The 17,613-nt window shown below is 41.8% G+C and overlaps 1 protein-coding gene and 1 long non-coding RNA gene across 9 annotated transcripts in view; one reads left to right on the forward strand and one right to left on the reverse strand.

The window, feature by feature from the left end:
* Window positions 1-13,941, reverse strand: part of LYN (LYN proto-oncogene, Src family tyrosine kinase) — a 55,117-nt gene extending 41,176 nt beyond the window's left edge. For 2 of the 8 annotated variants that reach the window (XM_064442704.1, XM_064442701.1), the window contains exon 1: window positions 8,191-8,327. Coding sequence is in view for 2 of the 8 variants with exons in the window: in XM_064442700.1 (XP_064298770.1) it covers window positions 13,660-13,900 (241 nt within the window). In the remaining 6 variants the exon portion in view is untranslated. Of the gene's footprint in view, window positions 1-6,877; window positions 6,947-8,190; window positions 8,328-13,415; window positions 13,522-13,659 lie in introns of those variants that run through there. The other 6 variants (XM_064442700.1, XM_064442699.1, XM_064442705.1 and 3 more) reach the window with 6 other exon arrangements.
* On the forward strand, window positions 13,729-17,351 carry LOC135311918 (uncharacterized). The gene is made up of 2 exons (XR_010371468.1): window positions 13,729-13,887; window positions 14,506-17,351. It is a non-coding gene; the product is annotated as an uncharacterized LOC135311918 (long non-coding RNA).
* The last annotated feature ends 262 nt before the right edge of the window (window positions 17,352-17,613 follow it).

The raw sequence follows: 17,613 nt of genomic DNA on the forward strand, positions 1-17,613 counted from the left end.
CCACCTGTGTGTTTCTAATGCCTCCTACTATCACAAGGGGACTCCTATTTTTTCATTGCAAATAAAAATATTTTTAAAAAAATGTCTTAATGTAATGCTAATGTAACATTAGGCAACAGAGAGTGGTCTTGCCAAGAGTTTGGGGAAGTGCAGCAGACAGGCACCACTACCCTGTTCAGCTTCTTTCACAATTCCTTCCTTCGCAGTTGCACCCAAGACAAATGTTCCTTTGTCTATGTTGTCTCAGATTATTTTTTACGGTTTTCCTCTATCAGTTACAGAAAGTATCACCCTGTCACCTTCACGATCTCCAACATTTGCATTCCTACTACAATTACAAATCTGTCACATTTCTACTTCCTCTGCAACATTGAGTTTTAAGCCCCACACCAGTATTTCTGCTCCTCCTCTTTATAGCCCAGATTCATGGCATTAGCACACAAATATCTCAGTCCAGCTAAACCAATCTGTGTTGGCAGGATCCTTTTTTGAACTCATTACCAAGCTGACTACGCTTCTCATTGACATTCTCAACACCCATTCTTCCCACCCTTTGGTGTCCTGCGTCCCCTTCCCACATTGGCCTGCATATTGAAAACAGGGGTAGAACTCTGCAGCATTCTTAACTCAGGTCCACTTCTTAATTTAAACACTTTTCATATCAAAATTCAAGTTAGAACAGGGAAAAAAGGTGTGCTGCTACTTGACTAGAGCGGAAGTGGACTGTGTATTACATCATACAGCAAGAATCCCCAACAGCTGAAAAGAGAACAGGAAACTTTTGGTGAGAAAAAATACCTGGAGCTGCTGTATTGAGGTGTTTCTGGAAAAGGCAGACCCGTTCTGAGCAGCGCAATTGCATTGTACAAGGAAAAACCTTTTCTCCTATACCACCCCCTTTTTTTTTGTTACTTACTAGACCAGGCATTTTAGCTATGCAATAACCAACATTAATTAACACATTGCTATACTAAATGGAAAATAAGCAACAAGTTATCACACCTCAAACTTCCAAGTATGAAGCGATCCAATACAGCTATACAGAAATCAGGTGTGGTCAGGCGAGGTTTGAGGATCATGTACTTCCCTCCACAGCCTTTGAAATAGGAATGCTTTGGTAAAAACAACTGCGTCAGATCAGGTAAATGGTTTTCTGTATTTAAATGATACTAAGCCACAGTCCAACCTTTGCCTGTCTTGCCTTTAAGTCTCTGGGGAGAGGATAAGTTTATTCAGTGCTCAGCTAAATGATACACAGTTTTTGTTGGAACTCACAAATGACAGCAGAACATATACAATAAATATCATCATAGCTGATGACAAGAAAGATAGCTCTAACAGGGGTGGGGGGCCTTGGTCAAGAAAGAAGCATCTTCTGTTCTTCTACAAATCCACCACAGTTTTTGCCTAGATTTGTTAAAAGCTTCGTTTCATGCAGGGATTTAGGCTGTGTTAAAAAATAAATTAAAATTAAAATTAAAAAAAAACACTGAAAATAACTAATGTCATTATGGTGGTATAATAATGTTATAATGCTTGCAAAAGGATGAAAATAAAATTCTGAAACAAAACATTAGATTGAAATGAAGTGAAATATAATTTATCCAAACTACTGATCCTTGTTTATTCAATTGAATAAAAATAACAAAACACAAATAAGTTAATCCACACAAGATTGTAATTTTGTTAACATTGCATAATAGACTTTATATATTATGAAAATGTTCCAGATTCATGTAGTCAGTATTTTTGGCACTAATTTTAAACCAAGTCTTACATTAAGCTAACATCTGTTTTCTGACCTTATAACACTCGCTTCATTTTATTACAATCATTTGCCTCAACTGCATCCTCCAGAATTTTGAATTGATATCAACAATGAATTAATTCACTTTGCCAGCCCTTGGGCAACCACATCTTCTATTTCCTCAACTTTTTTCTGCTGCACTATATCTTTTGAAGATAGGGGAAAAGGTCAAATAATATCTTAATTTGACATGACGGAATAAATACTTCTATCAATTCTTAAAAATGAGCATACGAAATGGAACAGAGAAAAACTACGCCAACATGTTAACCAACTTAAAGGGAAGGTTCCCAAAATACTTTTCAGACTTAAAAGTGTCATGCAAACTATAAGCAAAAATGTCATTTTCTGTACTAATAAAAAAACTCAGTAACAACAAAGAGCAGCTCCATATAATAAAATCTCCATTTCCAGATGAAAATTTGGCCAAACCACTACATTGAAGAGGATCGACATTTTTCCTAAGTGCTAGGAAGTGTCCCACTCGAGCTAGCAAACCCCAAGGACTATGTCTACAATCCAATCTGAGTATATCTATGACTCACATACAATTTTTTCAGCTTTAAATTGATGGCTTTGGCCAATAATGCCAGTATGCTAAAGTTTCAGGAGTCTAATATTTGCCCTGAGTTTTTTAGATGCTTATGTCTACCACTAGTATAAGGATCCTTCTCCCCTCCCTTTTTAACGATTAGAGCAATCACTGTGGCATAGGAAAATGAGAAACTACCCATAAAAAGGACAAGGTGGTGGGGTGAAGTCCAGGAGCAGCCCAAAATCATCCTCATAACAAGTGATGCGACGGAAGGGCAGAAGGACAAGCTTCACACAGTTTCTCTGGAGAACACAGATCTGGGACACATCCTTCTTCACCCCCAACAGTACTTACCCAGCTCCTCACTCTCCCCTTCTCCTTCACGCACACACTTTGCCTCCCAAACCAAGGTATAGTTGAAAGGCGAGCAATAAGGGTTTCTGCAGCAGTCCAAAAGGCCTAGTTCATACTCACAGTGGTTTTACTCAGGTGTTGATTCCAACATACCCATCACTGTACTTGAAACCAAAGGCACAGCCACACAAATTAGACTGAGTAACAAGTGGCCCTGCACGAGCTACTGTGCAGTACCCAGTGTCTGCATTTACTATGTGATACATAAAAGAGAAATGAGAGTTAGCTTCTCCCTGTTTCATGAAGCCTCAGAAGATAACATGTGACGAAGCGAGCAGCTTGCTAACGTTTAGTGAGTTTCAGGAAAATTAAGGTGTCTCTTTAATATCATCACCTGGCTGTACCCCAACTAGCTCTTCAACTGAAACATGTCGCTCTGTCCGCCCCCTCCAGAGGGTGCATAGAAAGGTATATTTGCAGGTAGCAGCTGATACCCTAAACCTTCATCCCATTCAAGCAAGGCAGCCTAACACTCAACCTCCACATGCCCAGACAAAGGTATTGACAGGACGTTTGTTAGGGAGAATCATTAACGGCTACTATGACTAACGGGAGAAGATGGTTATTTACAAACGTGGCCTTTGACTACTTAAAGATGTTGTTGGCAATAAAGAGTATTTGCAGATGTAATCTCTTGCTTTGAGATGTGCCTGTAATTCAAACCCATTGCTATACTGTAAACAGAACTCGAAGATCTTGAACTTATCACCACACATCAATGAAAACATGATGGGAGACAGCAAATTCACAGCCAACAAGCCCCGACTGAGGTTTTGAGGGTGGCCTCATAGAAAGTATACCACTTCTTTGGGTTTATCTTCTGTTTTCAGTGTGTTTAATAAAAGGGGGAAAGGCAGAGCAGATCATTAGTGCATATTAGCTTTTGTTCTCTCAAACTCAGGTAACCGTATCCCCTTGGAATAAATCAATTATTATAAACCTTAGCTGGCTTTATGCTTTCTACAGTCTGCTTTCAACATGGATTAAGACAGTTATGACTAAATTAGTGCAGAACGACTTCTGTGTCAATGGCTCCCAACTCCGTACTACTAGCCCGGACACTTTGTAACTCATATTACTTTGCACAACGCTACATTTACTACCCTGCTCTACTAGTCAGAGGGATGCTTCATCTGCTGTCACCTCCATGTTTATATGCTGACATGTACTCATGACCAAACTTGCAACTTAAACATAGCATTCGTGCTATAATAGCATCATATTATGCCTTGGGCACCTGTCTAAAGCATTGAATTTCACAAAAGAAAAACAGATATTTTTTTTTCATCCCCTTCAAACACCAGTGTCTAGTTGAGTGGCAAAAAAAAGTTACTTCTCCAGCAGACTGTTTTGTGTTTCATTAGCTGTACAGCATTAGATATACACAGAGGTACCCTCCTGAAACACAGGCTATTTTACTGGGGTATGTAATACGGATTTCAGAATGAACTCTAAGCTCAGATGAAAATTTGGGGTTAAATCATTCATGCTGATGTGGGCTAACACTCTTATTCAGAGTCCAGTTCCTCCTAGAAGTTTGCAAAACTTGGACAAGTTTTCTTAAGTCGCAAGAGGAAGTTGCAAGAGTTCTTGAAAAAAATCAGACAGTGTCGAATCCGGTGCCAGTAAACTACACTAGCAGAAATGGAGTTGTGTGCTATTTGATTTTTACAGGGGTACTGCAAGAACAATCAGCACTAACTGTGTAATTATTCCTGTGAGAAACCACCCCGACTTGTTCTCACTGGTGTCAGTAGCAGAACCTCCCTTAATTTCAAGGGTGTAAGATTGTACTCTGGGTTCTGGCACTTCACAGAGGTCTATTTATAACTCATTTATTTTACTTAATTTTAAACACTGTGTTAATTATATTCCTTTGAGGCCATGAATCTAAAACAGGCACGTTCCCGTTGATTTCTCACCCAGCTCAGTGAACTGCTCTAAGCAACTGTTGCAATTTGGGGTACATGTGGGGGGACCAAAGGATATTGTCTGAACCAACAGTTTGCTGCAAATATGATAAATAGAACTAAGAGAGCTATATCATGAGCAAATTTTGGAGGTTTTTTTATACTAAGTCCTTGAGATCAGCGTTTTTTAAAAAGATCTGAGTACACTTTGCATAGCCTACCAAACATATCCTGAAGGACTACAATTTGCCACTGATTCAGGTCTGAAAGCCTGGCGTGTAAAGACAGAAGCACACTTTAACTAAAGGCTTGTGAAACTACGTGCTCAAGCTGGGGTGACAGTGTGAGTGTAAAGGAAATACGTCACTGGGTGAACACAGAGTAAGAATTCACATCCAAGTTTCTAAGCATGCTTTTCACATTTGCTGCACACATAAGCATGGATAAGAAGTTTCTCTAAAGTTAACCAAAATTAAAAATATTTTACGTTCTTTCTATTTTCAGAGAGAAGTGAGAGTAGGAATCTGGAAACTCTCTTGTAAGGGAGGGTTGCGACTTGCTGGTGTTACAGTTCACTTGATTGTTCCTGCTTCAAACATTCTAAGGAAGAACTGGAGACCTCCAATTTTAAACACACATACACCTTCGCATATTATCTTCCTCAAGGGCAAGAATGAGCACAGAGTTCCCCAAATCATCACTACAGCAGCTATGCAAGAATATTAACTTGATTAACGTTCTTTTATATTTGAGAGAAGTTACTCTATGCTAAATAGAAGTTCTGAGAGGAGGACTGACCTGAAGAAGCATGTTGCATTTGCTCAATATGTGAATTTATTTCATTTTCAGAAACCGATTAATACTTTGACTACTGCTAGTATTTTGACTTTGCCTTGACATTCCTTGTCTTCTCTCTCTCAACACAACGAACATTGCTGTATTCGCAATGTATTGTTACTGGATTGCACAGCATTCAGTATTTTCTGTTGTTTCTGATCCTGCTTAACAGTTAAGAGCCTTGCAATTGATAGCAGATGAAGACCTAGCAGTTGCAACCATAGCCAGTTCCACTGAACCAGACTCTGATCCTGTAAGTGACTGCGTACGATTTGCAAGAGCTCTACAGAATTTGAGAGACTCAGGCTGGGAGTTTCTAAACGAAAAGCAGGACACAGACCTTCATGAGTAGGACAGCATGCATGATAATTTTGGCAGATTTAGACTCATGGTAAACTGGAGGTCCATGACAAGAATTATTTTCACATTTATACTGCAGACTGCAAGAATTTTACAGCAATCTTAGTACGACCACACTGGCTGTTCATTAAAGTTTATAAACTTCGTAATTTCATATATCAAATATATAGCTCATAGGCAGGCCACATGATTACACTGTACCTAACAAAAACATCTTAGACTGTGCACAAGCCCCATTGATTATATATGACTTTAGCACTCACGGCTCATGCAGCTGACTTTCCAAGTAAGAAGAAAGAATAAATTGGTGTTCGTGATGGTTACCCAAGTTTGTTTCAGGAGAACTGTAATGGGTTCACAATGAATTTACATTTGAATTCCACAGAATTAAGCATTGTGCAAAGAAGATGCTTTAAAAAACAGAAAGCCCGCTTAATTATTAGGCATACACAGGAAGTTCTGAGGATAACACAAACAGTATAAGAAAAGGTGTAGGAGAGGAGGCTGAATTCCCTGAGACGTCAGAATTGGGGTTGAAGCTGAGAAATAAATGAAGAGGGAAGAATGTGTAAGCAAAGGGATAAAAAGAGAAAAAGCAATCAAATAAGAATGCAAAGGATGATAACTAATGGGATAGAGACAATTACAGTCCCTAGGAAAGCACATAATCTCAATCAGTACGACAAGATACAGAACGTGCAATAAACATAACATAGTCACATCGCTGAAACTGTATTCTGTGCTCAAAGGAGAAATTACTTTCCTGTGTCACATCGTACCAAGCATCTTGATATTTTTGCTTTTATTGCAGGAGGAAGGAAAAGGACTTTTCACCCATCTAAACCTAGCAAAAGACTGCCATTGTACATAGACAAATACATTACAGAAGGGAATACTGTTCTGATCTCCGATTCAAATAAGCTATTCAAATGACGAATTTTGCATTTTCTGACATTTGTATCCCAGTGCCGTCAGACTTGCTCAAATGATCTATTGAGAGCAGAAACATCTCACCTGAAGCACCTTTTTCCCCACTTGTTCACTCCACCAGCCAAATGTCTTTTCTGCTGGTGCCGGCTCCGCTGAAGTTGGTTCTTCAAAAATTGCACTGCCTCCCCAAAGCTAAATTTCTTAAGTTTCACTTTCTGTGGGGACAGATCATATGGGGCACGTCAACACTGAGGAGCACAGCACAGAAACCCTGGAACAAGAACTGTTGCCTTAGCACTGCAACCCCACAATACCAGCCCTTGGTTTCTTCTTCCCTGGCCAGCACCCGTACCAAAAAATCCACGCTTTGCTTCCCTGAACCAGGTAGATTTACAAGAACAGTCAATGCTTGCTCAAAAATCTTTTACATGTGTCACCACACAGCACAGAAAAACTCCTGAAAACAACAGAAATGAAATTTGACCAGAGAAGGTCAAAGTAACATTGCAGAATGGCAGGCAAAGGGGTAGCAGACAATCCACGCTGACCATCTTCAAGATAGAAATTAACCTGTTCCAAGTCAGGCTGAGGTCACCATTTTAAATCAGATGTGGTAAACAGAAATAGTTGGCTCTGAAGACAGATCACACCTACACATAATACATGCTCTAGACAGAAGAGTCTTGCTGGCCATCTATAGAAATACAAAGCTTTCTTTTAAGGAGGCACAGGCTTCATAAAACACTGTGAAGACCACGTCAGTAGTGCCAGGTTAGTACTCCATTGGACTTCCTACCTCTTCAAGAGGCTGGGGGTACATATTTCTGAGTGCGTATTCCCTGATAAAGTAGTACAAGTAGATTACAAATTATAATTAAATTATTAAAGGAGCTGAGACTTATTTTCTTGGAAGGGGAAAAAGAAAAGTTGCTGCCCAGAGATCTGAGTCAAGAGATGAAATAAACAGCTTATACCACTGGCAGTCGTGAAGACAAAGCTGGAGAGAGAAAGAAGCAGCAGAATGGTGCTGGGGAAATAGAAGAACGATGGGAGAAGAAAAAAGGAAACAGCGGTAGGAAGGGAGTACTGCCACAGCAGGGTAAAGACTGAAACATGGCTTTTTTCCAAGAAACTGGTGAGAAAAAGCCCCAGACAAACAGCACGTTACTACCAGTGAAGACATTTGAAGCAGTGTGGCTCTAAGACTTTTTCAGACACACTTGTAAGCATGATGGCAGAGGGACGGGAACTGCTACCAAGGAAATTTAGTAGGATATTTTCAGAAGCAGCAAGCTCTCCTGGTCAGGCCTACTGGCAGTAGTGCTGTCCACCACCTGCCTAGCAGAAACCATCAATCAGGTCACCTACATCCCAAGGGAAACTGGCTTTGCATTCACCTCAATATGGCCTGGTGCTTCTCCACTGATGCCAGGACAGCTGCCGCAATCTCTCTCACGGTCAGTGCAAGTACAGCGGGAAATCGGTGACAGAGCAAAGACCTCACAAGACAGAAGAAGGAAGACAAAGTGCTGCGCCAGCAATACAGCAGGGGAGTTGCTTAAAAGGCGAATTTTCCTACACCCCTCGCAGGCTGCAATGCTTCTCTCTAGCCTTTGCATAGTTTAGAAGATCTTTTGCAATGGTAGGTCTCTAGTTACAAAAATGTACTTTGAATCCTATTTGCATGCTCTGCTACGCCATAATGACACATTCAAATTACTTTTGCAAGGTATTTTGAACAAGTTGAACTCAGAACATCCAACATAGGATTTCCTCTTTCTCCTGCCCATCCCCTTCCTGTGTGTTTACGAAAAACTTTCACTTCCTCAGTGGTGCTGACACCAGCTCTGGCCATCACTTAACCCTGTTCTCCAGCTCTCGTCCGTTCACACCTGAATCACAGCTACCCTAGGGCACTCAGCACTTACTGAAGGGTTTTCAAAATCCTGTCAAGATACATGGCTGGGGTTGCCCTGAAGAAAACCATTTTCTCTCCACTGGACCTAATGAATATAAGGCTCCTGATGCTGGCAAGGGACACTTGAGCAGGCAGTTTCAATAAATGCAACAGATGCACTACTATCCAGATCTTCTCCTACTCCGTTGATACTACCGGGAAATATTTTCTTTGTCTGAATAGAGTAAAACTTAATCATAGATATGTCAGACCTACTGATTTATAAATACGTTATCATTATGTAGGAATTCACTCAAACATACTCTTTACCTTTTAATGTTAATTTTGTTCTAAGACCCTAGTACAGTTATCCATGGAAAGAACAAACCTGCTTAGCAGCCAAATATACTTCTGCCCTAATTCCTGTAATACCGTGTTGTTTCAGCTTATGTCCAGGAAAAAACTTGAATAAGATTTCATCAAAAAATTGATCAAACAGGTTTGTATACACCTATCTGCACAAACTAATGAAGCAAACATGAAAAGCAAAGCAATATATTATAGATGCCACATCAGAAAGCCCACTTAACAGACTATGCCTTTGCTGACTAACTTCCTGAAACGGCTTTCTGTTAAACCAACAAAGGAGTAGTTAAGAACACATCCCAGAGGGAGTCCATTCCCTCTGAACTTTTATCATATCCAGACTTCCAGCAGCCCTCTAGAACAGAGAAAACTGCAGAAAACGCCTTTCCAGAAGAGTAGCTGCATCCCATTCTTCAACTCCTGTGGTAAGCTATCATATTTTCCAGATTAAGATCACACAATTTGCTATCACAGGCACGTTCAAGAAATGGCTTGGTCACAAGAACATGCACAGTAAAAAGGAGGCCTTTGCAAATTAAAGTAGCGAATTCTACAACATATCAACCACAACTTAGACAGGAAGAAGTAGCCTCATGCTACGCACAGCAGAGACCATAGAGGAAGAAGGACACATTGTTTAGACTGTTTATCATTTGAGTCCTTTGAACTGAAGAAGTAAGATAGTATGCTGTGCAAAGACAGGAACCAATTGTAGATACTTAAGATGCCAGCAGTTTGAAAAAGATAGACAATGCTGACCTAACGGCATAGAAAATACTGGCCTGAATGGGGATAGTCTACCCTTTTTCCCCCCAGAGAAAGGAGATCTAACCATTCCCCCCTTCACCTCTCCCTGGTCTCCTAATCCTTCTCTCCCCAGTGAAGTGTCACTGTTAAAGTACCATCTCTCTTCTGATGTTCGGCTGACAAAAATAACTAATCTATTTACCTCTATGAGTAGTTCTTTAGGGGACGCAACAAATTCAGTATCTCATAAATATTTGGAGGAAATGCTTCCAACACAAGATGAATTCTGCCTTTGCATTTTGTTCCATGAACTCACATTTTCAGGAAAGATGCTGAAGTTGACCGTGAATGATTCAGCTTCGGAAATTACAGCATTTAATGACAATGTCAACAGGAAACGTATTTGAATCAGGCAAAAATAAATACGAAAGCACGGACCTTTCCATCCTTCCCTGAAGGACAATTAAGTTTAAACTAGGAACAGTCACACTAAGGACAGTTACACTGTATTTGCCTTTTATTAGTAGAAGCTGATTTCTTTGAGAAGGTACCATTACTGTTTACAGTATGGCAGTCTCCTTCTCCTTGTATGCTTCACTAAAGACTGTTTTCATACAAATATAATTTTACATTTTTTTATCTACATAGTTTCCTGTAGCATGGCTCGGCAAGTCTGGAAGCCTCTCTCTACCATCTCTAGCACTCCTACACTCTCATGAAAGAGGGGACACAAATAAATGGGAGAAACAGGAAATAGGAGTATGATCAGCAGGAGAAAAATCCTAACTCTCAGCTGGGCAACAGGCTCTTCTACAGAATGAAGCTGGTCTTCTTAGAGATAGAAATCCTATAGAGGTAAAATAACAATAAATGCTACTTAAGAGAGTCATGTGGTTTGGTGTAATTATTTACACAGTCAGCTCCACAGCTTCAGAAGGAAGCATCACCTGCTGCACACAAAGCTCACGCAACCCTCAGGATCCCCAGCTAATGGATTCTCCTCCCATCCCTTGCACTAGCACGTGACGGCTCACATCCTTCAGGGCTCACTGGTGCTGCAGAAACACACCTCCGTGTACAGCCATGCTAGTAGAGCAGAGTGCCAGGAATCCAAGTCTACACCCAATACCCACCCCATGCCTTCATTTATTTGTTTATTTATTTATACCTTATCTGCTTGTTTTCTGTGTTCATGCAGTTTTGCAAAGGGCTCCCTGAACCCCAGGAGTAAAACTGGCTCTACAATTCTCTGGACACAAGAAATAAAGTCACTCAGTCACTCAGAATATATGCGCATATGGAAAGGAGGAAAGACCTCATCCCCTGCCAGGTTGCATAACCCTCTGAGAAAAATAAAAATTGGTTCATGGTCAACATGTTTCCATCCAAAAACCTCAAAGATCCCCATTAAGATTCCAAACAACGTGCAAATTACAGAGAGGAAAACACCTCCTTTCTGCAACAGAAATGGAATCACACCTGAGATTAAATACTGCAGTTCTTAAACCATCCTGAATATCTACAGAAATGTCAAACGCTGCACAGGAAGGGCCAGATGCGGTGTCTCTGGCCTTGTGGGCCACCGCACTGAAGACCAGCTACCAGGCTGAGTGAGGAGGACCTTGGGCCTTTTTCATTGCCTGTTTTAGGAACTGCTTCGCACACCACTTGCTGTCCTGTGATGCTATTTATCTTACAAGAGCCAACAAGGCCATAAGAAGATGGCTCAATTCAATTACATAGATAAAATGGGGAGAAAAGTATTATGACAGTTACTTATACATTCATAAATACGTATTCATAAATACATGCAAGAAAGAATTTCACGTTTATGGAAACTCTCTTGAAAGGGTAGCATTAAAAACTGGAATACTAAATATCTTAAAGGCAATGGGCTTCAACCTCATATGCAAAAGTTTCATAATTCATTACACTGTCAGAAGTCATTGTGCAACTCCACTCGACAAGGAACTTATAAAGAAAGGCCTAAGCCTTACCTCACCCTCTGTATATTTATATAGGGAAAAACCCATTATTTACTCAAAAAAAAAAAAAAAAAAAAAACACAGAAGAAAATAAGAACAATTTCAAGCCAGCCAGCTACTGTACAAAGACAATTGTTCTACACCATTACAGTTTTAAAAAGTATATCTCAACAGCACACAATTAAAACAGATTTTTATGTTGTTAAATGAAGCATTCTTTTCTAACTAGTCTGTAGCTCACAAAGCTGAAATGGAGAAAGAAAAAAACTATAGAACTCAGAAGAGGTCCGTAGAATGAGACATCTGTTGATCTTGGAGTGCGTTAATTTAAATCCTTGCCCAAGATTTCATAACCTCCTATTAACAGTATCCAACTGATTTCTAGCCTGTCGCTACTTTTTCAGATAAAACCTTTTGATTTTTTCTCATCCATACTTTCAGTGCTGTTGATGGTACCTATTTAAAGATACAAAGTTCCAACATATCAAAGATAAGTAACACCTACTCTGAATTCAATACCGGGTTGGAAACAATTCACACAAACACAGTTTGACTATCCCTTTGGTAAAACTGAGTTACATTTTCCCAACATAGCTTTGCAGTTTCCCAACAAAAATCTTCTTTTTTTAAAAAAAAAACAAAACCCACAACTCTTTAGTGATACTATGATGAGTGCAGACTCATCTACCTGGCACTCACACTTTACAGGTACTTGCACCTAATGTTAAGATTCCTAAGTTACAAAAGTTAAAAAGTTACAAAAGCTAAAAACTGTAATTTCCAATTTGTATTACCATGAGCTAAAATACATTATGATTGGTCAGACTGTTTCTTTTTTTCAAAGGTGGGAATGAAAGGCAAGAGATGGGATATTCATTTGGGGTTTCACATGAAACAACAGAATAAGAGCTCAACCTCTGTGCTCTCTATGTGTATCCACAGTAAAAAGATCTGGCTAAACAAATTTGAAGTGTTAATCTCCTTGGTCTTTAGTATCAACAGAGACGAGCGAAGCAGCAAGATGAGTTCTCCCAGACCCATTCATGACAAATTCTTAAGAGATGCAATTTCAACAAAAACTCTTAACCACTTTACTGAAGGTACAGTATCAGCCAGGAAGATCTAGCTTGACTTTCAGATCCTAAATTAAAATCGGAAGGAGAAAACCTCTCCCGGCCATTCCATAGGCACACAGTACCATTGCAATAGTAGCCAGCAAGAAACACCACGCACCAAACATCACCGTGCCATTTTCTCATCTTTCTTTTGAGCTAAGGCACATTTGAACATACAGTTAAGAGGAAGCAGCTTGAACTTGGAAGACGCTCCGGGAATTACTCTACTTAGAAAAAAGCAGTGTAAGAAGGAATACCCAGAGGCCACATTATGTCTCCTAAGTCAGGGCTATCGCCTTGGCTCGAAACACCGACTGCAGACTTTGATCAGCTAATTTTACACGCTTTCCAGCACAAAACAGCCAGAAGGCACCCCAGCCCGCAAGACCATAGCAGAAGCCGGGCAAAGCGGCAAGAGGAAATCGTGCTTTTTGAGAATGATGCTTTTTTTTTCTTTTTTTTTTTTTTCCTCCCAAATGCCGTATTTCCTTTACGACCCCATCCAGTCCTACCGGGAAGGTCAGGCGGCGGCGGCGGCAGCAGCTCCTCCGGGAGGCAGAAGTGAGGGCAAGCCGCCCTGTACGTGCCGTGCCGTGCCGTGCCGTGCCGTGCCGTGGGTGCCGGGGCCGGGCACTCCCCGCTCCCGCCCCCCCCCCCCTCCGTGGGAGAACCCGGGAGACCCGGGGCTGCCTCCCACTCATCCCCGCCCCCTCCTCCCCGGCCGCTCCCGGCGGGGCGACGGGCGAAAACACTTACTTTCCCGGGTGCGAAAGTTGAACGGGCAGCGAGCGAACTCCACGGCTACCGGCGGGGCGCGGGGCGGGGTGTCGGGGGTCCGGCGGCGTGCCGGTGCGGCGGAGTGGCTGCCCGCGGGGCGCGGCGCCGCTGTCCCGCCGGCCGGGAGAGGGGTTCGGCCGGCGGCGGAACCTGGCGGGGCCGGCGGCAGTTGGCTCTCGGCCGCGGGGCTCGACTTCCTGGTGCCGGGTGAGATTTGCATGCGGGGCTGCGAGGGGAGAGCGGAGCGGGGCGAGGCGGGGGGAGGGCGGCCGCTCGCTCGCCCGCTGCCAGCCGCGCCGGCGGCTCTCGGCGGGGAGGCGCGGCTCCTCCGGCCGAACGGCGGGACGGGGAGCGGGGGGACGCCGTGGCAGGGGCGAGGTGGGGCAGGAGCGGTCGAAGTGGGGGGGAGGGGGGGGGTTTTGCCTCTGAGGAGCTGCCTCAGGGCCGGCGGGGCTGCTGCGCCCCAGGAGTGGGCGCCCCCCCCGCTGCGCCGAGGAGCGGGGTGCCCCTCCGCTGCGCCCAAGGAGCAGGTCCCCCCGTGCCCCAGAGCAAGCTTTGTGAGGCGAACGAGCCTCTGTTAAAAGTTTTAACTAAATAAACCCGTGTTAGTCCGAGAGGCAAAACAGAAAAGGCTGTCCTGTTCCACCAATAGCCTTAAAAACCATCATGAACTTCTCCAAAACTCAACTATAGCAACTTCTAAGGTCTGTAGGAGGATGGGTAGGAAGAAAACAAAAAACGAGAAACCTTACCTTTTTTAAATTTTTTTAAAAGATTTTTTTACTAGCCTGTTGAAAAGTGCGGTAAGATCTCATAATCTCATAGGTCAGCAAAACAGGAAGTGTGAATGTGTGGACATAACACCCAGAGGATGCAGCTGAAAAGCTCTATGAGAACTGGAGCCAAGGTGCGCTATGTGTACTGCCAGACCACCTGGACGAGTTCAGGTCATGGAGATTTCAAAGGCAGAATTTATAAACAAAGACGTTTAAGCTTTCAACATAAAGTGCAGAAGACAGTGGAATGAGTTTGGGGAACAGTCAGGGTGGTACAAGATGCTCAAAGGTATCTCTGTGACCTTTCTTGAAGTCCACCAACAAGGCCTAACGAACAGTGGGTTGGAGCAGACTGAGGAGCTGGTGAGGACTTCCAGCAGACCATCCAAATAGCTGGAAATGGCTCGATGCAGCTCACACCCTATGGGTTTAAGAGGAGAACGTGATTCGATTCATGTCAGTAGGACTTACGGATCTTTGGCACTGATGTAAAGGCCTGATGCACGTGGCCTTGTGCAGCCGGCCCAATCGCTTCACTCTAGTCCTGTCCCGAGGGTGTGACTCCAGTACACAGGCCACTACCTTGATCCCTCAGAAGATGCAGTCCATAGAAGCAGTCAGACCACAATCTGCCACGTTTCTGAATCAGTCCCAGATGTCCTGGGGCATCTGTAGAGCTCTGAAAAGTGGAGGGCAATAGGTGCATGTCATCTTTGAATTATATCATCAGTGGTTCAAATAATGTCATGTAGATGCTCAGTGTAGGACCAGCCTCTAAAAATATTGTAGGGTAAGACAGTAAGGAATTCCTTCAAGTTCTATTAATACAAAGTTGGTAAATGTTTTCTCCCTTCCCCCAACTTATTTGAAGGTATTTAAAAAGAAAGAGAAAAACCCCACAGAACAACCTTTTCCCCTATGAAAAGATTATACAAAAAGGAAACATCTGATTTAATTTACATTGTCCTTGTGTTTGGGGATTTTCTTTTTTTTGTTGTTGTTGGAAATTTGGATTCCAAAAATTTATGCAAAATGAGCAATCTCTGTTTGGAAGTGCTATCACAGAAGATCAAGAGAAGGTACTGATAATGCCTCATGTTTCCACTTTGCTCTATAGGATAAGCACCTCCATCTTATATATTTCTTCTTAGGGAGGAGAAATGGTGCACAGATCCCACATCTGTCTTGGCCTCCCTCTTTTCCTCCTATTTCTTCTTTCCATTATCAACTGTTCTGGTGGGTTTCAAATTCACCTTCTCCTGTCAAAGCATTAGTGTAAATAAAACAAAATTTAGTTTTATAAATGCATAATAGACTCTAGCAGCCTAGTGAAATACAATCTTACCTGTAATGTAAATAATTTGGAAAAATAAAAAAAGTGCTGTATTACCCTTAATAGCTGCTGTGCATATTAGATTGAGGAGGCATAGCATGAACTCATCAGTTCTGCCCTGAAAGAACTAATACGAAGAAGGGTCGGAGTAGAATAAATACACTGCTTTATAAGACGAAAAAACAAAGACAGGTTGATAGTATCATTTGAAATAAGTCACGGTTTTATGCATCCTCCTTCCCACTGATAAGATACGTAAGATATGTACAAAATCTACCTTAGAAAGCATAAGAAGGAAAGGAACTCACTCTCTCATCATATAGTCACGAAGAGGGAAAGAAAAAGCTCCAGCTTTTAGGTTCCCTTTTTTTAGGTTCCAGCCTCCCTACATCTCTAGATCTACTGTTAGTCACATGTTTTAAATGTTGTTATGTATAGATCAGGAAAGAAATTTCAGGCCTGTCACTGAAGTGGAAGTTCTTATACAAAGGGCTGTGAGCCGCATTAGCCAGCTAGCGTTCATGCTCAGCAACGGATTTTCTGCTTTGGGCCAGCTTGACTCCCAGACTATGTCTCTACTGCTGAATTAAACATGGCTGCAAGACAGTGCAGCAGTACTGAGGCCAGCTGGTGCGCTAAGAGTCCATGTCTGTGCTGTTAAATTCTCTTGGCATCCAGAACATGGGGACTACACCAAACTGGTGTTTGAGTAGTCCCTGGCCCAGGTTAACTTCCAGATCAGCTCTGGAAATTTGCTGAGAGTGGTAAGCAGCCTGGGCCAGGGATCAATCCTGCAATTTGTCAGTAGGCTCAGAGGAGCATCCAGGAAAGTTTCCTTGGGCACTGTTAATTACCGGCCTATACGTAGCCCTATAGACTCCAGACCAACCCAGCTACACAGCTGTGTAGGTAGCTGCTGGTCATTGTTTGGATTGTGTCCAAGAGTATGAAGTGGCACAGACTGCAGGGGAGAGTGGCCCTGGGCAGTAAATCAAACTTGGTCACAGACAATGAAAACAGACAGCAGATTTCACTCTGTGTTTTTATATATTCCTTAATCCCATCTTTGCTGAGCACTTTCTACAGTATGCTTGAACCCAAAAGCAGAGCAGTAATAGAAGAATACTGGTTAGCCATGTAAATATAGGTAGCACAGCCAGAGCAGTAATTTGAGAGAGATCCTGAGGGATACTTGGGTTCATTCAATAAAAAAAAGGGAAGGGACAAGATCACTTTATTCAAAAACAGGTTTACAAATATTTAAATTCTCCGTAGAAGAACAGGGAAAGAGAGAGCAAAGGTACATAAAACTAAAACATTAAGACATCTGGCTTTTTTGAATGAGCCAGTGTTTTGGAAACTCATTCTCAATTTGTTGACTCAGTAAAACGTCTTTTTCTAGAAATTCCAGCATTTACATGGTCACCGCTTGCATTGTTTTTCTGTATTTTATTGCTTCCTCAAGGGATTATCATTAAGTAGTTGAAGTCTAAATTGTTAACCTGCTTTGGAATAATGTAGCAATTTTTAAACAAGTAATAAAGAGTGGATTATAAAAATGAGATCCAAGTCACATGCTTGTTCTTCACACAATGTTATTGGACAAAAAAAACCCCAACCCAAACCCCAAGAAAATAAGAGCAGCACATTTTGGCATTCATTTTGCATTGCTTCCTTTCTTATTGTAACCTATGATTTTAGAGAAGACATATTGACCTAGGTAATAACAATATTTACAAATTTTATTCTAGGAGATGTGCTTTTCATGTAATGAAAATGGTTTGCTTTTGTTTGTTTGTTCAAAGAAAAAGAATATAGGAAAGA

This window comes from Phalacrocorax carbo, chromosome 2 (assembly GCF_963921805.1).
Source record: "Phalacrocorax carbo chromosome 2, bPhaCar2.1, whole genome shotgun sequence".
NCBI classification, from domain to species: Eukaryota; Metazoa; Chordata; class Aves; order Suliformes; family Phalacrocoracidae; genus Phalacrocorax; species Phalacrocorax carbo.